Source organism: Lytechinus variegatus, chromosome 3 (genome assembly GCF_018143015.1).
Source record: "Lytechinus variegatus isolate NC3 chromosome 3, Lvar_3.0, whole genome shotgun sequence".
Lineage (NCBI taxonomy): Eukaryota > Metazoa > Echinodermata > Echinoidea > Temnopleuroida > Toxopneustidae > Lytechinus > Lytechinus variegatus.
The window spans coordinates 22,852,256-22,875,174 of record NC_054742.1 but is presented as its reverse complement, the minus strand read 5'-3'; the positions used below and the strand labels follow the sequence as shown (position 1 = coordinate 22,875,174).

Here is a 22,919-nt window from a genome sequence, read left to right as displayed (position 1 = left end):
TACACGGTGACGGGGTCTGAGCCAGCCCGCCGTAACCCCTCCCGTACATGTTCGATGTCTGCCAGTTCACAACACTTCGGGTGGCCGTGCGTAGCCGCCCAGGCAATGTCGTTTAGAGGGGTATGAGCCGCGGGTAATTGAAAGCGATTATTACATTATTAATTAAATGTTGTCCATAACAAACGCACCCACCTTCATGACACTAATTTTGACTTTATTCTCGATTCAAAGTAGTGAAGTTCCCTGGCTAGTTTAAAAGAGACGCCATGCGCAAGCATACTCAGTAATATTTTGTCACCGCTGAGCGAGAGTTGAGTGAGCTTAGAGATTGCGTTGTAATGTGGTTATAGTGCGACTTAAGCTGGCGCTATTCAAAGTCCCATTTCGCGCCAGCTTGTTCTTTTTTCCTTCCTGTTTGCTTTTCATAAGATACCATGTAAACCACGCACGAGAGAGAGCGGCACGAAGCCGTAAAAAAACAACAGGAAAAAATGTCAATTTCTTTGTTTCTCGAACCTTCCTGTAATCCCATATCCAAAATTCATGCTAAGACATCAAATTTCTGAGAAGTGATTGTGAGGTTGTGATGCAAGTAATGTGAATGATTCTTCCTCCAACGCTGGGAAAGACACAGTCTCACAGATCATAATTTGATAAGATGTACTGGCATGACTGGTACATGTACTATATCGTAGTTTGCAATGTAATGGCAGTGCTGTGTGTGTGTACACTGTGACTGTGAGGTGAGTGAGTGTGTAAGTTGCCAATATTGTCGGGACCGTTCTTTCTAACATTTGTAGATGAATTGATCAAGAACAGATTTCCGCATACCGGTAATCTCTTGGATACTTTGAAATCTTAAAAACTTAGATTTTGTTTCTTCGTACCTCAAATATGCATGTAAATGTGAGAGGAATTTTTTTTTTTTTTTTTAGTCCAAAGTTGGGGGTGCGGTTAATACACCGTTACTTACGGTAATTGTAAAACCTTACCATATTGCTGGCTGGACATCATCATAAACAAGACCACTTCCTATGGCCTGACTGAAATTGAGTAATGCTAATGAAGCTATATAACAGTAAAAAGACCTCTTTGCTGTAATGAAAAATGGAGGAAAAATGTTTAATCAACTATTGTCCTTGGCATTTAACAATTTAATGAACCTGAAAGTTACCAAAATATAAAGTTTTGAAGATGAATAATGAAGGAGAGATCTCAACAATTCTCATTGCTTAATATATAATATATAGAATGAAGAATATGTATACATAAGTTTAAACACAGGCCGAAATTCACAAACATGTTGTTTTTTAACCATCGGTTGAACCCATGGTTTAGGCAGATTTCCTGTATAAATTACGCTTATTTACCGCGTATATAAAAAAATGTCCAATGCTGATGCGCGCTTTTGTCACAAAAATAAAATGGCATACTTAACCATGGCAACAGGCGTCAATTTAGCGCACTGTGACAAAAGCATGCATCAGCATTGAACTTTTATTGATATGCGTAGTAAATAGAAAAAATTTTTACAGGAAATCTGTATAAACCAGTTAAAGAAAAACACCTTTCTTAATTTGGGACAATATGTTTGAGCCAACCTTCCTCATATGTAAAGAATATTTTTGGCATAAAAGCAAAGTGACTATGGGTTCTACAGCTATGTAAGAGCTCATAACTGCTGTACATACATGTACTACCTAAATAATTTATTTTTTAGTTTTAGTTTAAAATTTCCTTCACCTTTTATTGTTTAATGCTTAGGGAAATATACTATGAATATCAATCAGATATATTTCCTGTATGGATGCAGATCATCTATTCACACAATATCTGACACTGTAAAATTCTCACAAATATGATCTTGTTTTACTATGTTCATTTGATTGTTTTAGAATGAAAAGTCAATCTGAAATTAGTCTATGAGAGAAAGTTAAAAAAAAACTCACCGGGTAGTTGTATTCTATTTTTCACAGGTGTATAAGGCAATAAGAAGACAGTTATATATGCCTGGATGAAAGATACAAGACAGACAAAAAACATGATTATCAGACAGCCTATTCCTGACTCCTTACTGATTTAGTGAAATACTGATGATTAACTGACTTTAAGTTAGATTTTTCTATATCAAGCAGGGCAATTTTGTATTTTGGACTATAAAAATACATTGAAGTTTTCACCTATAAATAAATAAATTTCTATTGAAAATGGATCAACAAATTTTAGGGAAATCATAGGGTGGAATTGCCCCAATAGACCCACCAGCAGGTCAATTAATATACTAACCCTATCTTGGCTGGGGGAGGGAGTCCTCACAGTCCCCCTCAACTTTTCATGCAATTTATTTGGAATGCGATAAGCTCTTGCTGCAATGTTTCATGGTTTTTGTCCTTTAAACTCTTTTGAGACCTAATTTGTGATGGCCGGTTACGCGGTGTCGAAATTCCGCAACATTTCGTAAATGCATGTCAGACCTGATATTGCTCATAAACATGTGATTTTCTGTACAAATAAGTATTGATTCAGGGAAAATATTTTCCCTGAAAAAAATAAAATAATGGCCTGCGAGCCCCGGCCATATGGTAGAGTTAAGATATAAGTTGTTAAGGATAACTACTGACACTCTGTCATAGAGTATAAACCTGAAAATATAACAAATTAAATGCTGATATCAGATACTTACCAGACAAAATATTGAAGAGGTTACACACCAAAAGATCATACCACCATGAGTGAATATATCATGTTCCTTAGGATCCTCATAGTGTTCATCAGGATATATAACCTCTAAACAGCCCTGTTCAATACACATCAACAAAAACTAATAGATTACTAGAATTTATGATTAGCCATATTCTCAAAATAAAGGATCAGCTTTAAAAGCTATAACTTCAGCAATTTAAAAAGGGATTATTTAAAGAACATGAATTGGCAAGGCACACTATTGACAGCATCATTAGAAGCTATTTAATGTAGTTGCCATTTTCCAAGTTCCCAAACAATTCCCATTATCAAGTAAATATACTGCAATTATTCTAAGTCTAGTTCTTCTCATAGCTGCTAAATAATTAAAAAAAAAAAAAAAAAAAAAAAAAAGTGCACACTAAGTTACCAATAATGCACATAGCATTTCTATCTATTTGAAAGCAGGATAAAAGAGTATTGTACACTAAATGCTATGTACAGCCAGGCGTCTTAGACTACTCGGCCATGGCACCTCTGTAAAGATACAGAAAAATTGTTCCCCCTAAGACAATTTTCTCACACAGAGAATGTGCAGTCTATGTAGAAGTCAAACCAGGTGTATAGCTTGCTCTTTTAAGTGTGTTTACCACACTGTTCTGGATAGAGAGAAACCTTGTATATTTGAATTGTGATAAAATATTTTTGTTAAAGCTGATAATTTATATAAGCTCCGATGAACTGCTAAACTTCATAATAAAAATATGGGCAAGTATCGCAATGGGAACTTGAGCTGCAAGAGTGTTGTTCTTTTTTTCATCCAATGATAAAAATAATAAATATACATAACATTTATAAGGCGCTTACTACGGGCGTTTCTTATCCACTGTATTCTGTTTTTGTTCATACTTGGGAGAAAAGAAAATATGACACAGCTAAATACTAAAAGTCAAAACTGGTGTGCACCTTCAATTGACCAATCCACAACTGTAAATCATCTATTAAACAGGTAGGTTTTGAGTAGGGTCTTGAACTGACTGACAGACTTGGCATTATGAATGTAAGAGGGTAGCTCATTCCAAAGAGATCTATTGGTTTTAGCAAGCAAAAAAGGTGAAAGAACTAAAAAATTGTAAAAGACAATGAGCAGCAGACAGATATAACATATAATATCAAGAATGAGTATACTGTTTGACTTACTTGAACCACTGAGTAGCAGAAGGAGATAACACACGTAATAAGAAGAATGAGTGTGATGCTGGATCGACTATCAAGGTGACTGAAACCTATCCCAAATATAACCACACTCAGCTCAATGGAGAGAAGAGCAAACCTCACAGCTAACCACAGAATCTAATTGATCATAGAAACAAAAAATATATGAACACTTGGTGCAATTTGAGTTACTATCACCAAATTTATTAACAATTGAAATGCAAAATATTACTATAAGTTAATTTGATAACCTAGACACTTCTAAATATATTGATTGTCAATAAAGGATATCCAGTAAAAACAAAATAATAGTTTGCTATAGCCATCCTACTGAAAGAAACACAGATAAATGAATTGAAGGATGGATGAATGAGTGAGTGAAATAATACAGAATGAATAAATGAATGAAAAAGCAGATAAGAAGACTAAAAATAAGTCTCTGTCTAACTTCGTTCAGGCGAGACAAAAATTGGTAGAGGGACCAACCATACATGTATCTCTCAAAATGGCAAGGGTGGATTTGATTTAAATAATCAGAGAAAAAAAGGGGTTGTACATAATAAAACAAACATTTGTTAAAATTCAAACTCGTACAAAGGAAAAAAAACCTAATTAAAAAATGGATGTACGTCTTACAGAAATACATGCATATTGGGACTCAGATCACAATTGTAGCGCTATCAATTACAGATTTGTTCATGCCAATTTTTTTAAGTACAATTGTTAAGAATGCTATAGAGAATATTCACTGCTGAGATATTAATGCCCCCCCCCCCCCCCCGACTGAACATAATTAAGGAACAGCAGGACTATAAGGGTTTATAAGGAAAGTTAGAGATGAAAAAAACATAACACTTGAGTTATGGGTTGTTATTCATTCTCTCTTTGCTTTCTATTCCCTTAATGCAAGTTAGCCATGCTGATGAAAAAGTATAAGTGTTTTGTTAATGACTGAATATTATGTAATGGGAATCATCAATAAAACGGAAGTTCTTGATGCACATAAACAAACTCAGTGGATATCAACTTATTATTTGCACAGTCTACTCTGAAATCACTGGTTAAGCAAATGGTAGCTCCAACAAGAGTTTGACTAACAAGGAAATTACACCTTTTAGAGAAATAACTTCTTTTGAATATTTACTAACAGCAAAATAAATATTTTCAAATGCTTTGCTCCCTGGTTCTTCTTTTTAAAGGTCATTTTCAATTTGTATGAACAAGCTTCAAACATTGACTCCAGAGTCCTCCAATCCATTTCTGAATACATTATCCTGGATAATGTATCAAAGAAAAGTTGTTAAATCTTACTGTATCTGTTAAATCCCCTGGTAAGGTTGTGGCATCTACAATCATTGATACGATAGCTCTGATAACACTAACAATGGTTGCTACAAAGGCCTGAAAATAAAAGTGCAAGAAAAAAAAATCAAATTAATTGGAGCTATTCTTAAATAATATACCCAGCAGGCAAGTGGTAAAAACTGCATAAAACTTGCATTGCTGTGTTTAGAAGAATAAAGCTTTGATTGATGTATGATTATTCAATTTAAATTTTGGGCTTGGTATAGAAAGTAATTGTAAGAAAGGTAAATGTAAAAGAAAGTAATTGCAGCAAATAATTATTTCATGAGTTCAAAGCTTTTAAAATCAATGTTAAATACCATCATACATGTATTATCAAAGATCTGGTACATTGAAATCAACTCACCTTTGTAAAATCATGAAATCTTAGCCAAAAACCGAAAATTCTGATGAAAACTAACACAAAAAGGCATATGTTGGACGGTTTATTAATACTGCTTGGGAAAATAACCAACATTTCATGGAATTCTGTGCTTATTTTTGCTAATTTCTCAGCAACTACAGATTTTTTTCCCACTCTTATGTCCAAGTTTTATGAACTAGACCAACATACTTTCAAAGTTATGATGATAATTCAATAAATACCCCCAATTTGGCCAAAGTTCATTGACCCTAAATGACCTTTGACCTTGATCATGTGACCTGAAACTTGCACAGGATGTTCAGTGATACTTGATTACTATTATGTTTAAGTTTCATGAATCAGATCCAAAAACTTTTAAAGTTATGATGGTAATTCAACAGATACCCCCAAATCTGCCAAAGTTCGTTGACCCTAAATGACCTTTGACCTTGGTCATGTGACATGAAACTCATGCAGGATGTTTGGTGATACTTGATTAACCTTATGTCCAGGTTTCATGAACTAGGTCCATATACTTTTTAAGTTATGATGACATTTCAAATACTTAACCTCAGGTTAAGATTTTGATGTTGATTCCCCAACATGGTCTAAGTTCATTGACCCTATATGACCTTTGACCTTGGTCATGTGACATGAAACTATATTAGGATGTTCAGTAATACTTGATTAACCTTATTTCCAAGTTTCATGAACTAGGTCCATATACTTTTTAGGTTATCATGTCATTTCAAAAACTTAACCTTAGGTTAAGATTTGATGTTGACGCCGCCGCCGTCAGAAAAGCGGCACTTATAGTCTCACTCTGCTACATGTATGCAGGTGAGACAAAGACACTTGGGTGGTCATTTTATTAGATTCCTTTCGAACTCATTTTGAGATTGCTACCACAACTGGTATTTATCTTTTAAAGTATATTTGACTTCTAGATAAGTCATTTGTGGTTTATTTCAATACAATCAATTTCATAAACAATATCTAAAGCCGCCCGCCAACACACTAATTCTCAATAAAAAAAAGCCAGAATGAAATGACTGTCATTTGACCATCACCTGGACAAGTCCCCCCAACCCCAGCTGTTCCAATGCATTCATGTTTCAAATGCTGCTGTGATGTTGGAAAAAAATAGAATGCAGTGAATAGTCCCTTGAATATCCAAGGACAAAGCCAAAATTTTCAAACTGACTCCATTGTGGTTCATTTCCCTTCTAGTATTTTTGTGTGATGAATTGGAAATACCCCACTCATTTTTTCCAGAATTTAATATTTTTTTGTATTCCAATCGATTCTGCTTGATTCCTGCCGATTCCTTACAATTTTTTTTAGATTGGTGTAAGTCGTGTAACAGTATGGTCACATGTTTGCTATGACACAAACATAAACTTATTTAAGAACTGTGTACATGTACATGTGTGGAGATCACTTGTTTGAACATTATATCATTTTGGAGAGTCTAGGATGCATTTCAGTTTCATGGACAATAAACCAACTACATTCAAATTGTTTTAATAGTCAATTGACTTAATCAAATTAAAAACATCAACTACTACATGAAGAAACCAAAACTGAAATTTTCATAATTAAAGCAACAAAAATGGAGGGGGAGTGGTTTTCTGTCCCATAACATGGAAAAATCATGAAGCTCTTGTACATCAATCATCTGGCTATTGCAAGAACATACAAGAAACTCACCATAATGTAGAATGTGAAAAAGATTGGTCTATTGGTTTGGCGCAATTTAGCAACTGCAACCTTTGACCTGAGAAGCAGGAAGAGTAGGAAGATGGCATTGGGAACGAGAAGCATCAAATCCCATACTCTAATACTGCAAAAGAAAAAATAAAGTAGATATTGAAGCTACAAGTCATGTACATGAACAAAATTAGCACATATTACTTTTACAGTTCATAAACTAGATAGAGAAGAATTGACTTTTAGAATTGTGAAGGCCTGGTCCCACTGCACTTATGGGTGCAGAAAGGATGTAAAACAGAAAAGAATCTTGTTATCCATTGGAAAATGTTATGTATCCGTTGTGTACTCTTTGCACACATGTTTCATACACTTTACATATATCCATTGAGCATCCGTCCAATGATTTCATTGTTCGCCCATTTTGTCTATTGTCTGGAGCGGATGAAAACGGATGGAGCCACCCAAAAATTTTGCTTTATCCGTTACGAATACATTTTGTGTCCGTCGGCCAGATGCTTTGATACTCTGATAAATACACACGATTCATATCAGGGATGAATTTCATTGTTCAGAACTAAAGGCTTTTGAAATTTAAACTAATTATTGTTCAAATGTATAAGCAATGAATGAATCTGGGCAATTTCAAGCAAAAGTGGACATTTTCCAAAAATTCATATTGGCTCTATTTCAAATCTGGATCAAATTTTTTTCTATCAAAACTCATATGGGATTTCATAAATACAAAAGGGGAACATACAGTAATTAGCCACAATTTTTTTATCTTACGCATCCAAACCATACAAAAAATTCTATACATGGGACTACTTATATTGTTTTATACTTAATTTCAATTTAACAGAAAACTATTGCTTGTTTTCTAAAATTTTCTTTTTGATAATCTGAAGGTCATCATTTTACATTAAAAGAAAATTTTGAAATATAAGTTCATTTTACGTTGTCTGTCTGTGAATATTTCAGATGTCACTCCATGACCATCACCCCGTAACCTGGTACGGGTTTATGTTTTAAGTTGTAATTAATGAAAAAATACACCAATTTTTTAATGCAATGCAGCATGTAAAAGCTAGAACAACATAGAATCCAATTAATAACTCAACATTGTGACAGCCACTTAAAGTTCAGAGTTTGAGCAATATGTTTCCTCCTGAAACATGCATGTCCATTTTTCGTCACTCCGTAACCATGTTTATGAATATTCATATCTCATTAATTTAGTGGATTAAAATAACAAATGTTATTATTTTGAAAAGTGGGTTTCATCAACTACTGTCAGGTACCATTTCTTTGCAAATAACTACTTCAGTATGTGTGATATCTTTGTGTAAATGCTAAAAAATTGTTTCTGAATGTCACTCCGTAACTGTGGAACTGCTCATCTCTGACTAATGCAGAGTTCAATTGTTATAAACTCTTACAAGGAGATATCTATGCTAATAAAAATCTTGTTGCTACAATGAAAATAGAATCTAGATTTATTCACTAAATCTGTTTACTACATATATCATTTGAGAAAAAAATATGTAATCACACAATTGGGGACTTCCAATATCTCATCTGAATACATTCCGGGGAGGGGGGGGGGCACTCGACCAAAGAAATGGTGGGGGTGTGCTGCGGGCGAGACAAAAAACGGGGGCCTTGGAGCGGGCTTATTGTAAAAAGGAGGGTCCTCGGAACGGGCTTCGGAACTACAAATGTTTGTTAAAAAAGGTGTCCTTGGAACGGATTGCCAGCGTGTGCGTATGCATCCCTATGAAACGGTCATGTGTGCATGATGCAGCTAGCGCGGCCTCCGCCGGGTGTGCTCGTGGTGAGCTGAGGCGATGGTAGGACAGCGCTCTGCGACCGCTTTTCACCAAAATTGCAGCTCGTTGTAGCAGATCAATGCGATCAGAACGGTGTAACGAAAAATATGCGAAGCTTTGGAGCGGATTTCTTTCTTCTTTTTCTTGATAAGAAAATGCTATGCCTTGGAGTGGCTTTCTTTGTTCTTCTCAATAAGACAAAAATGCTATGCCTTGGAACAGAAATTTGAGTGTGAAAATGGGGGTCCCCTCCGCGGCACATACCCACTATGCAATGCATTATATACTGAGTGCCCCCCCCCCCCCCCGGAATACATCTAGATACATGTACTGCTGAATTTCAATGAAAATAAGGGACAATTCACCTGTACTGGTATCATAAACATTTGGTACTTGAACATGAGTAGTTTTAAATATTACTTTTTGCTTTCGTAAACAAACAAACAAAATATGTTGTTTTCAGTTTACCTGTGGTTGTGGAAAGTCATCTCTTGCAAGGTCAATTTGTCAACAACATAGTTAGTAACAAATTACTTTTCTGGCACTTGTTTTATGAACCGATGGTGCAAAAATGATTAACATTTATACCAACAAAGTTCCTGCTAAAAGATCAAACTGGTCAATCCTCGATTAATGGAAATCATCTACATTTACATCTAGAATTTTATATCAATGTAAAATTTAACTTAAGTTCAAGTCCACCCCAGAAAATTGTTGATTTGAATCAATAGAGAAAAATAAAACAAGCATAACGCTGACAATTTCATCAAAATCGGATGTAAAATAAGAAAGTTATGACATTTTGAAGTTTCACTTATTTTTCACAAAACAGTTATACATGTACATGTATGCACAACTCAACGAATATGCAAATAAGAGAGTCAATGGTGTCCCTCACTCCCCTTTTCTTTTGTATTTTTTCATTGTCTGAATTATACAATACATGTATTTCAATTTTTTACAGATTTCACAATAAAAGCCAACTTTGACTTCACCATAATCTGTTAAAATTAATGGTAATTCCACATGTTCAGGGAGGAATCAAATTTTGTTTCACATCACAATGAGGAGAAAATTAGAATTTTTCATATTTCCTAGAATAAAATACAAAAGTAATAGTAATGGGTGCTCATTTGCATATTGACCAGGATGTGCGTATAACTGTTTTGTAAAACGAAACTTTAAAATGTTATAACTTTTTAACAGGAATAACAGTTAAAAATTGTGTTTTTGTCGAAATAAAACCTTTCAATCTTCAATTTGATTACTTCTTTAATAGCTGCTTGAGAGCCTACTTTTCTCAATATGTACAGATAGAATGATACTTCCTGGTAAACTAACATTGGTCATATGTTTCCATTTAATCATTGAACCTTGCATATTATATTACATGTACTCCATAATAAATTCTAGCCACTCAGGCAGGTACAGGTATGTAAATCCCCCCCCCCCATGATGTACATTACATGGCAGCCTACATGTACATGTCATAAAGGGTCCACAGTCCATTTTCAAAAATTAAAGGTCAAGTCCACCCCAGAAAATGTTTATTTGAATCAATAGACGAAAATCTATCAAACATAATGGGTCCTGCATAATGCTGAAAATTTCATCAGAATGGAATAGAGAGAGTTGTGACATATTAAACTTTTGCTTATTTTTCACAAAACAGTTACATGCACAACTCAGTGACATGCAAATGAGAGAGTCAATGATTTTTTTAATTGTTTGAATTATACAATATTTCAATGTTTACCGATTTGACAATAATTATAACAGTGGTCTTACCACATGTTCAGGAAGGAAAACAATTTGGTTCCATGGGACAATGAGGAAAACATTAGAATATTTTCTATAATAAAATACAAAAGAATATAGAGTTGGTGTCATCATCAGTCCTCTCATTTGCATACCAACCAGGATGTGCTTATAACTGTTTTGTGAAATTAAAGAAACTTAAAAATATCATTACTTTCCTATTTTACATTTGATATTAATGAAATTGTCAGTGTTATGCTTGTTTGATTTTTCTCTTTTTATTCAACATTTTTCAGACAAAAATTTTGTTTGGGTAGACTTGTCCTTTAATAAACCTTTTGCTATTCACTATGAATAATGCATAAAAAGTATATGAGGGAGGAACCCTCTAGATTGTATCAGCATGACATCATCAATTACATATGCATCTGAAAAAACACCCTAAAAGGCAAACTGATTCTATGTACAAATACATACATGAGAACAACAGATGGACAAATACAGCTTGGTAACACTGGTAATTAACACAATGTCAGCATGTACATGTATAGTGTGTCTGTGTATTTGTTTACTTTACTCACAGTCTAATGAACTGTAGCTTTTACATACATGTACGTACATTTGTAATGCAATACTGTAAATTCAGAAATGTTCGCGATACATTAATTTTCACGGATTGCGCGGCAACTTCAGCGGACGCGAATCTATGAACATCTTTTTAAACACATGTTTTGATCCGGGGATCAATATCCGATATACATGTACTAGTACAGGTAGCGCTTTGAACATTCTGACTTGCAATACGTTGAAATTGCATACATTGTACTTCTACATATAATTAAAAACAATGTTAAAAAACAACTTGACCAATTTAGAAGTTAAATTGATCAGAAAACAAAATGAAGAGAAAAAAAAGGGTATCTTCTCACTTTCCAATCACCTTGAATTGGGGGTGTGTACGATTATTGTGAAGAATAGGGAGTAGACAGGAATATAGTAACCTGTGGCCCGTTTCTCAACACTTGGACAAGTTAGTCATATCTTTAACCACCAACCACGTAGTTAGTTCCAATCTTACTAAACCTTTTCTCAAAAGGCTTCCTAACTAGAATACCTTGATATTGATACTATCTGTAAAAAGAGCAGACGAGACGTAGCCTTAGTTACGAAATTGCATAATTTTCATAAAGAAAAATTATGACAAAATTGCAAACATTGTGATGAATTAGAAAATAAATATTTTCAAAATAATAGCACAGGTGACTTATGCATCATACATACTTAGACCATAAAGACTGGAGCATTCAATTGCAGAGAAAATTAAATTATGAATAATTCATTTCATGACTAAAAAAATCACTTGTGGACGTTGAGATGGGTACCCCCGGGATATCCAATTTTATTAGTTTATGAAAGTAAACCATAACGGTTTTCTTTGTAGAATGATTATAATTATACGGTCTTCTACGAGTCCAAACGTCATCAAAATATAATTTAACAAAATATTTTTAATCATTGATACCAAAACATACGATATTTGACAAATTTATATGCATAAATTAGAGATAGAATTAATCCAACTGTTAATAGGGGTCTGAAAACAACAAATATGATTTTGTGGCGTTTTACCAACAGTTTTTACAGTTTCTTTGTATTCCAATTATCATTGAATGCATTATCCCACTTGTTTTGTGATGTAATTTCAACCTCTATGATTGAATAAGATTACAATTTCAACATTTCTAGGCACTTTTGCATGTCATAGTCTACCTACGTGATGCCACTACGTCATTAAGAAAGAAGTTATGACAGGTTCAGAGTTGTCATAAATATTTAGTGAGGTTGTTGTACCCGATCTTGGTAAAAAGGGCTTCGTGAAACGGTCAGCAGACAAGTAGCTCACTATCTCCGATTTAGTCAAGAAGTTAGACTTACGACGGTGTTGAGAAACAGGCCCCAGTGCTGGTTATAAATTAGGTATTTCTAAAATACAACCTGATGAGAAGAACAGCATTTACTACAGCTGTATATCAATGCTCCCACCCCAACAGACATTGATGTACACACATACTTGTTACTTGAAACATGTTGCAGTAATACCAAATGCAGTTCCCTGGAAGCGATGTAATGATGGGAATCATGTCATGTGCAAAATGCATCTTAACAATTTTGTTTCTTTTATTTTCTTTGCAATGATCAATATGGAAAGTTAGTGATGTCTAACATGTACATATACATGTACATTAAAAATGACATTTTCAATTGCAATGGACTACCATATATTATCCATATCAACGTCATGAACTGAAGAAGTAAAAAGAACAAGTGGAATGCCTCTGGCTGTCTCACCTGCACCACGCGGTTCAATATAGCAGCAGTGCTGACTTTGAATACTACTCTAACTCGCACAAGATGTTCAGTGATACATGGTTACTCTTATGTCCACTTTTTATGAACTAGACCAATAAACTTACAGAGATATGATGGTTATTCAACAAAAAACCCCAACATGGCCAAAGTTCATTGACCTTACATGACCTTTGACCTTGATCATGTGACCTGAAACTCGAACAGGATGTTCAGTGATACTTGATTACTCTTATGTACAAGTTTCATGAATCAGATCCATAAACTTTCAAAGTTATGATGGTAATTCAACAGATACACCCAGTTCGGCCAAAGTTCATTGACCTTTGACCTTGGTCATGTGACCTGAAATGCGCACAGGATGTTCAGAGATACTTGATTACTATAATATCCAAGTTTAATGAACTAGACCAATAAACTTTCAAAGTTATGATGGTAATTCAACAGATACCCCCAATTCGGCCAAAGTTCATTGACCCTAAATGACCTTTGACCTTAATCATGAGACCTGAAACTTGCACAAAATGTTCAGTGATGCTTGATTACTATTATGTCCAAGTTTCATGAATCAGATCCATAAACTTTCAAAGTTATGATGGGAATTCAACAGATATCTGCAATTCGGCCAAAGTTCATTGACCCTAAATGACCTTTGACCTTGGACATGTGACGTGAAACTCATGCAGGATGTTCAGTGATACTTGATTAACCTTATTTCCAAGTTTCATGAACTAGGTCCATATATTTTCTAAGTTATGATGACATTTCAAAAACTTAACCTCAGGTTAAGATTTCGGTGTTGATCCCTCCAACATTCATTGACCCTAAATGACCTTTGACCTTGGTCATGTGACATGAAACTCTAATAGGATGTTCAGTAATACTTGATTAACCTTATGGCCAAGTTTTATTAACTAGGTCCATATACTTTCTAAGTTATGACGTCATTTCAAAAACTTAACCTCAGGTTAAGATTTGATGTTGACGCCGCCGCCGCCGTCGCCACCGCCGTCGCCGCCGTCGGAAAAGCGGCGCCTATAGTCTCACTCTGCTTCGCAGGTGAAAGAAAAACTTACTTTGATTTACCAATCTCTGCATAGAGTATCCAAAGGCATGGTGGTAGAGGTTCGGTACTGTTTGGTTCCAGAGTAGGGATGGTAAATGTTTGAGAAACATCTGAGCTTGTTGACATGTTACTTGCATTGGCAGATGGGGTGCTACTCAATACATCTGTCCAATTGTGTGATGCAGAGGGGTCTGGTATTAGTATATGCACTGCCATTACAGAAAGGGTTGTCTGGAGGCAGAATTTAAAGAGAAACATCAGTATAACTATAACATGATAAGCAATTTAGACAAAACAGATATCTTCCTAGTACTGGCATTATTACAATATTACAAGATATTTAAGGGACAAATCCAGCCAAACAAAACGTTTATTTGAATAAACAGAGAAAAATCCATCAAGCATAATATTGAAAATTCAATCAAAATTGGATGTGAAATAAGAAAGTTATGACATTTTAGGATTTTGCTCAATTTAACAAAACAGTTATTATATGCACGTACTGGCTGGTATGCAAATGAGGAAAGTGATGACATTTTCCACTCACATGTGTATTATTATTATATGAAATATTCTAATTTTCTCCTTATTGTCAAGTGAAGCAACAATGATTCCTCCCTGAACATGTGGTATTAGCATTGTTTAATACTACGCATATGCAAGGCTCGACATTAGCAGTGGCCAGGTGGCCCAGGGCCACCAAAAATTCATCTCGGGCAACCATTATTGGAAAAATGTAAAGTTTTGGTGGCCCGAATCGGGCAACCAATAATTTTCAAAGTAGCGCAATTTTTCTTCTGCTTTTGCATGCATTTATCAACTTTCTACAGTTCACATTACAAGCCAATTCGTCATGCGCCTTTTTTGTTAATCTACACACAAAGAGTGAATAGTCATGACAGTATGTAGGCCTATAGCTAGCATACAGTAACTATTATTCAGCCGGCCGCGCCGGTTGTCTGGCTGAGCTTTGCAGCGCATGCATGAAACCACTGCAGCTAGCTAGCTGTGCGCTTGCAGACTATTCAGACTCAGGGAGCTACGATACTAAATGTTACTGCTAAGAAATCTTCCCAAGAACTTTGAAAATCTACGTCAATGTCACATTTTACACCCATGAAATGCCCTTCTACAGTCCATATTACTGAAACCTGATTATTTGCAAGCATTAAAAGGAGGAATTATGACCTCTCTTTTGACTCAAAAAGACCGATTTCCAAATGCATTAATTACACATAAAACACATAGGTGAGTACATCACAGCCCCACATGTGCATTTGTATGTATGTTGATATTTGGTTTATTTCGAAGCTGTGTCTCTTCTAGCCAAAATAAATAGACAGCTTCTTTCTTTCTTGTTTATAATGACTTCTTAAGCCACTCTTGAGGAAGTAAATACTTTGGGAAGGCATTTCATTGATATGAAATGTGAATTTTGTCAAATATAGGAAAGGAATTTTCTCACTGTTTTTCCCAGATAACTTTTGCTGTTTTCTTATTTTTTCTTTCATTTTTTTTTACAGTGATTAAACCATTTATACCCCTTTCCATTGAATATGCCTGATTAAAGAACATCTTGAACTACTGAATAATAATAATAATGAAAATTTTCCCCATTTTTTATAATTTTGTCTTATTCATTTTTCTTTTTTTTCTCTCAAAATTTTTTTTTTTCCTGTTCTTTGTTTTTTCTTTCTTCATTTTTTTCTTTTATTTTATTTCACTTATTCATTTTTACAATTTTTGTTTTCTTTTTTCAATATACTATTCTAAAATTTTTTTTTGTTTATTTCCCCCTTTTACACATTGTTCTAATTCTGCAGCATATTTTTCTGTGATTTTCTCCTGCTATAATATGCTGGAAAAGAGAAAATCAACTGGATTTGGGGCCTGCATAATCTAGGTTTTATGATCAAAAAGGAAGAAAGGAGAAATCATTGTTTTGTAAATCTATCTGAGTTTGCTATAAGCATTATTTATTTACTTTACCATTATGAGTGTGTGTCTATACAGAGATTAAAAGTCCACACAACCTGGGAACAATTCAATTCTTTTATTATCTTTCAATCACTTCATATTTAGAATGATAGAACAATTTATATATTACCACAAAATAAGCAAAGTAAAATAACAGCAAGCATGATTTACATACAAGATGTACAAAGAATAGTGGTACGTGGTAGTGACTGCAGAATATTTCAGTTTGTTTTATTCATTTTTAATTAATGTTTTTCTTTATATTTTTTTCGGGCCACCAAACTTCACTAATGGGCCACCAAAAAATATTTTTGAAGGTTTTGGTGGCCCGAACGGGCCACCACCAAAAAAAGTTAATGAGGAGCCTTGCATATGGTTCAGTCAAGTTGGTCCTTATTCTTAAATCTGTAAAAAATGAAATTATGTTTAATTCAAACAATAAAAAAACAAAAGAAATAGTGAGTGATGGACATCATCTTCGTTGGAAACACGATCCGAGAATCAAGTTTCCAACGAATGTTAAGGAAATCTAACATTACTGCTAATACTCTGGCTTTACGTACGGGTCTCAATTCAGAAGTAAAAAGTTAGTCTATGTTAATGGTGAGAGAAGCCAACAGCAACTCAGTTCAGCAGAACGTCAACCACCAAAGTGACCATACAGTAAAGAGTCTGAAGCTTGCGCTTTTGGCTTTGCCTTTTTTTGGTCTAGCTAGGGACCTAATTAAGTTAGATCTAGATCTATTCTAGACCAAAAACTTCGGTCTCTGTTATGTTGGTTGTTCTGCTGAACTCCATTGGCTCCACTCACCAAACAAATACAGAGACCAAAGTTCTAGCTCGATCTGTACAGGGACTCAATGGCCATATGTTTATGTATTAAGTTTGGATAAAACATGGTTCAAGTGAAGTTGCGTGACAGCCCAATCAAGTCACTGTTTTTTTCCCCTTTTAAGTTTATTTTCCCCATTTTGGTTCATTTCTGGCCAAAACGGAATAATCTTTATTTTGGTACAGTTCTTTTAATGTATTTTTAAGAAAAAATGACAAAAATCAATGAGCCCCGTCGGGAGGATTTTGGATTGTTAACCCCCTAATTGGCTGCACGTTAGCGAGCCGTCTGCGTACGAGCAGAAATTTAAAAAAAATCAAAATGTTTAAAAGAAAAATGAAACCCAAAATGTAATACCACATAATATCATTGACAAGTAAATGATAATCAAAATGAATCCACTTATACCCAAATTCGATTTTCCAGAGTGAAGTACCACCTCTTCAAATTCAGGCTTCTTCAGGTTCGAAGTATCTGAATGGAGATCGCCATTGTTGCGGGATTCGTTCATAATTGTGACATCAGCAACGAACAACTGCTCTTGGTACTAACTTCCATGTGCAGATATACTTGGGCTGAAACCACCCCCAAGTTTGCATAATATACTTTTTTTACAAGAAATACATAAAATATACACATAAAACACTTGAAAATATTATTAAAAAGCTAGTAAAATTGTCTTATGGTTTAAAAGACATATCGATGAGTTTTGATGAAAATCTTTACACATATGCAGTGGATAAGGAGACACAGTTTGTTTATGGCCACATGTTGTCCAGACAGGGAAAGAAGAAACAATGGAATGGAGTAAAGGAGTTAGAGGAAAGAGAAAGACACCTGTTCATCAATGAACTTTGCAGAGGGCAGCCTGGCATACAAGGCATCGGATTTGCAAAAGTGGTGAAGCGTGCTGATAAAATGAACAGGCGAGAACACAGAAATGCCATCTCTGGGCTGGTGAAAGAAGTAGCAGAGGAGCAGATGTTGGTTTCCTTGTATAGCATGGCCCAGCAAGGAAAATGGCTAGGATGGGAAATAGCCATGCAATTAGACATCAAGTGGAAGAAACTCCTTTACTCATGGTCACCAGAAATGCTCAAGTTTTACTTGAATTCAATACAAGACACTCTTCCCTCGCCAGCCAACCTCAAAATCTGGAACAAACAGGCACTTGGAGTATGTGCATTGTGTGGATACAACAACTGCACCATGATACACATATTCAACTGCTGTCAGTACTCACTGCGAACAGGAAGGTACAACTGGAGACATGATACAGTCCTACGGGAGATACTGCACCAAGAGACTCCCGCCATCCTTCGAGCAAGAACACAGGCAAACGATGTAATCAAATAAAGAAACTCAATACAATACATGTAATGTAACCTGGATGGGGACAAAGAAACAAGAACAAATCTACAACTGCAGTGACTGGAAGGTGGTATGGGATGAAGACAAAATACCAATGGCCTTCCCTCCACCATGTCAAGTAGGCCAGATATAATAATTTATTCACCTTCAATGAAGGTAGGAATAGTTGTAGAACTGACAGTCCCAGCAGAGGTGAAACATAGCTCAAGCAAACCTCAGAAAGAAGTGCAAATATGAGGATCTCATCAGAGAAGGAAAAAAAGTTGAAGTGGGATCTAGAGGTTTTACCAGCCAATCACTGAGAACCTGCCACAAGTTCCTTGGCCTGACAAAAAAGGAAATCAAGGTTGCGCTGGATGCTGTGTCAAGAGTGGCACTACGGGCTACATATACTTTGTGGCTGTCAAGAAACAACAAGACCTTCGGAAGTTGGGAGCTGATCACAAGACCATGTATCCCTCCGATAGGAGAAAACCAGGAAGAGGCCCAACCCAACCAAAATTGTCATGAAGGCTAGGTATATACTCCCTGTGACCAGTCATGCCTTGAATGGAGGCTGCATTCGTTTCGCCATATTCCACGATGCAGATCCTACCTTACAGTTACCAGTCTTGGTGACTGCCTGGTAAAGTAGAGGCATTGACTTGGCACGCTGGTGGCATTTAATATCACTGGTGATACCTAGCCTTACCAGACATGACCAATCATACTGAAACAACAAGATGTCCTGACAGTTCCAGCAGCTGGAGAGGGAGGGTTCCCGGGACCAAAGCGCTCAACCCACCGCCGCCCATCCCAAGTGGGGGGCAGCTGCTAGGGAACATGTTAGAAAGACACAGGATAGAGCATTAACCTGGGCTTGATGATCTCAACAACATCGAGGCTGTGCGTGTTCCTAACCAACACTGATGCAGATCAAGCCGGGAAGCAGCCAGAAAAGACCATGGTTTTTCAATCTCAATGATATCCGAATTAGCAAATTTGACAAAGCTAAATTTGTACGTACAGACAGTACAGCCATCCCCGGAACCAAGTGTTTGTGTTGATGTTGGAAATTTGGTTGTATATCCAGTTTGAATATCGTGAAATTTTTAATCGTGCTATATTTCAATATATCTAACGTTGTTTATTATTTGTTACTGTCGATTTTATGTATTTAAATCAAAACTTATCGTGGACGTTTGTATTGAAATAGAACTTAGAAGGCCCGAGAGCCTACGACTTCGAGCCCCAATACTCGGCTGAAGAAATCGGTAAAATGCTCGCTACGAACAACATCATTCCTCGTGAATTTGGAAGACGGCTTGATTTCTCCACCTTTAGTGCAGCCACCCATTTTTTAGAGATTTCTGGCCTCTTCTGCCAATCGGGAATTCAGTAAAAGCTGCATTTTGTGCCCCTTTCTTACGTGATTACAAATAATTAGCAGTATTATACTAATTATTTATAATCACGAATTAAATTTTAGTATTTGTGGAATAATAATCTTTATCTATAAATTGTTCTTCAATATGGCATCGCTAACCGGATATAAGTCATACATTTAAAGCGGTTCAACGGTCGACCCTATTGTATTTGCGTTGTGTACATGTGGATCGAGGGATCTACACGACATCAGTCTGGTAAGAAACCTTCATTTTTTTACATTTCTATTGACCATTTTTAAAAACCTTTCTACGCATTAGGCGTAGGAAGGTGTAGAAATTGATAAAATCAACACAATTTATGTGATTTTTATATCAAAAGATGGATTTCCTAGGGAAATCCATCTTTGTTTTGGTCAGTCTCTTATATGATGGGGGGACCTAAAGCTACGCACTTTGTTTTCAAACAATAAAAACTGTCCCAATTTTAATATTTCAACAAATTATATTTCACTAATTTGTGGCAAACATTCTAAAAATCATTAACCAAGTAGAAAATATCACAAAACTCACTAATACGAAAATCCCGCCGTGTTTTCCGAACACCTCTTGATTTCGCCGCCCGATGTAGAATCATTATAGGATAAAATGAAATTGAAGCGAATATAACTCCAAAATTCCTTACAGTTGTTGGTTTTCTCTGCATTTAGAGATTTACTGCAGCCTCTGTAGAAAAAAATTGAATAGAAATCGTTTGTCACTCTGCAGTCACAGTTCCACACACAGAGTGCGCATATCGCATTTGCCATAAAAACTGCATGCGCGATGAGTGGTGCGTAGCTTTAGGACCCGCGCAGCTTTAGGAACCCCTACCATACATATAAAACCGGGGGTTCAAGACTCCATGATGAAGAGGTAGATATCTATATTAATAAAACATCATCATGGAGTCCTCAAGACTAGGGTCGGACATAGTCTTGAGGACGCAATGATGATGATTTTTTAAATATGTTATATATTTCTTCATCATTGACGTCTTGACACTCTCTCCATAGTGCCTTCAGCGAACGACCAAAACAAAGATGGATTCCCCCAAAAAATCCATCCTTTTAAACCGAATTAAAGAGCATTCATTTAATTTTATTAATTCTTACACCTTCCTACGCCTAATGCGTAGGAAGGTTTTAAATATTACTATTTAAAAATGTAAAAAAATGAAGATTTCTTACCTAACTGATGCCGCGTAGACCCCTCGTTCCACATGTAAACAACGGAAATACAATAGCGTCGACCCTTGAACCGCTTATGTATGACGTACTTCCGGAAAGCAATGCCGTCTTAACGAACAATTTAGAGATAAAAAATCTTATTTAACAAATATTAAAATTTATTTTGTGATCATAAATAATTCATATCGATATGAATTATTTATGATCACAAAATAAATTTTAATATTTGTTAAATAAGATTTTTTATCTCTAAATTGTTCGTTAAGACGGCATTGCTTTCCGGAAGTACGTCATACATAAGCGGTTCAAGGGTCGACGCTATTGTATTTCCGTTGTTTACATGTGGAACGAGGGGTCTACGCGGCATCAGTTAGGTAAGAAATCTTCATTTTTTTACATTTTTAAATAGTAATATTTAAAACCTTCCTACGCATTAGGCGTAGGAAGGTGTAAGAATTAATAAAATTAAATGAATGCTCTTTAATTCGGTTTAAAAGGATGGATTTTTTTGGGGAATCCATCTTTGTTTTGGTCGTTCGCTGAAGGCACTATGGAGAGAGTGTCAAGACGTCAATGATGAAGAAATATATAAGTTATAACATATTTATAAAAATCATCATCATTGCGTCCTCAAGACTAGGTCGGACACTGAGTTGTTCGTCGCTGATGTCACAACCCCCCCACAGAGATATAGAGAGTATGAGAAAAATGGCGATCTCCACGGGTCTTTCGAATATCAAAATATTGATAACTTTGACTTTGACAACAACTGGGTAGGCCTAGGCCTATACCAGTAGATCCAGGAGTCCTATCGGATCCTTTCATATTCATAATTCATTTTCTCCTCGAAACAGATGGCTGCCAGCCGCGGCTGTACTAGATCTATTCATGTCTCATGATTTTATATTTTGCATAAACTGTGACAGTGTGAGAAATTTTCTATTGAATATCAACTTGGTTGGTGATAAGTTTTAAAATAGTTCTAGGATATGCCTAAATTATGATCACCTCATTATATTCACCATTGTGGTGTAGGCCTAGCGGGTAATTCAACTCATGTGCAATTACGATTACTCAGACAGAGAAACGTGATGTCGCCCGTTCATTTTCGGGCATGAGAAATCACACATGCCTGTCTATGCACATGACACGCTTCTTCCTTACCGATGGTGTTTTTCGTTATCTAAATGTGGAAATAACGCAATACTATTTCAGAGCACATTATGGAAATAAATGAAAATTCAAAATAATTGCCATAATGGATCAAAAACAAACGCCTAAAACAAATAAAAAGAAAAATGTACCATGAACTCAGCTCACTCGGCCTCACTTGGGAACAGTCTGGTAGTACACGTACATCGTGAGGTTACGATTAGCGATTCGAACGGATGATCGATATCGGTGCTTCCACTTTTCAAAATGCACTTCCTGGAATACTCTGAAAGTTCTTGGAATTTTCCGAATGTTCTCCAGTCTCCCATAAGATATAGTTCTCTTCTATACACACAAAAAATGAATATATAATACATAGATAAATTATGTATATCTATATATATATATATATGTGTATGTATGCCGATTTTGACATCATATTTAAGAACATATTTCACCCTTATCTATTTTCCTTTTCTATTTTTTCCACATTTTTTGTTGTTGTGGGTCCATGACCCTCAAAGTCCAATATCTGTAGCTGAAGGGGGGGGGGGGGGCGGGGCTGGGGAGCTAAAGACCGGTATTGAAGTATACACGTGCTTAATTATTTTATCTTAATTTCTACAGAACTAAATCAATAATGCAATAGCGCCAAGCGC

The 22,919-nt window shown here is 35.6% G+C and overlaps 1 protein-coding gene across 1 annotated transcript in view; it reads right to left on the bottom strand.

Moving 5' to 3' along the window:
- Positions 1-22,490, bottom strand: part of LOC121410529 (transmembrane protein adipocyte-associated 1 homolog) — a 28,727-nt gene extending 6,237 nt beyond the window's left edge. The window contains exons 1-8 of the mRNA XM_041602682.1: positions 22,413-22,490; positions 14,346-14,566; positions 7,316-7,448; positions 5,209-5,298; positions 3,883-4,035; positions 2,684-2,797; positions 1,950-2,010; positions 993-1,095 (exon numbers count right to left, since the gene is read on the bottom strand). Coding sequence (XP_041458616.1) covers positions 993-1,095; positions 1,950-2,010; positions 2,684-2,797; positions 3,883-4,035; positions 5,209-5,298; positions 7,316-7,448; positions 14,346-14,566; positions 22,413-22,415 — 878 coding nt within the window. The 5' untranslated portion in view covers positions 22,416-22,490. The remainder of the gene's footprint in view (positions 1-992; positions 1,096-1,949; positions 2,011-2,683; positions 2,798-3,882; positions 4,036-5,208; positions 5,299-7,315; positions 7,449-14,345; positions 14,567-22,412) is intronic.
- Positions 22,491-22,919: the final 429 nt, after the last annotated feature.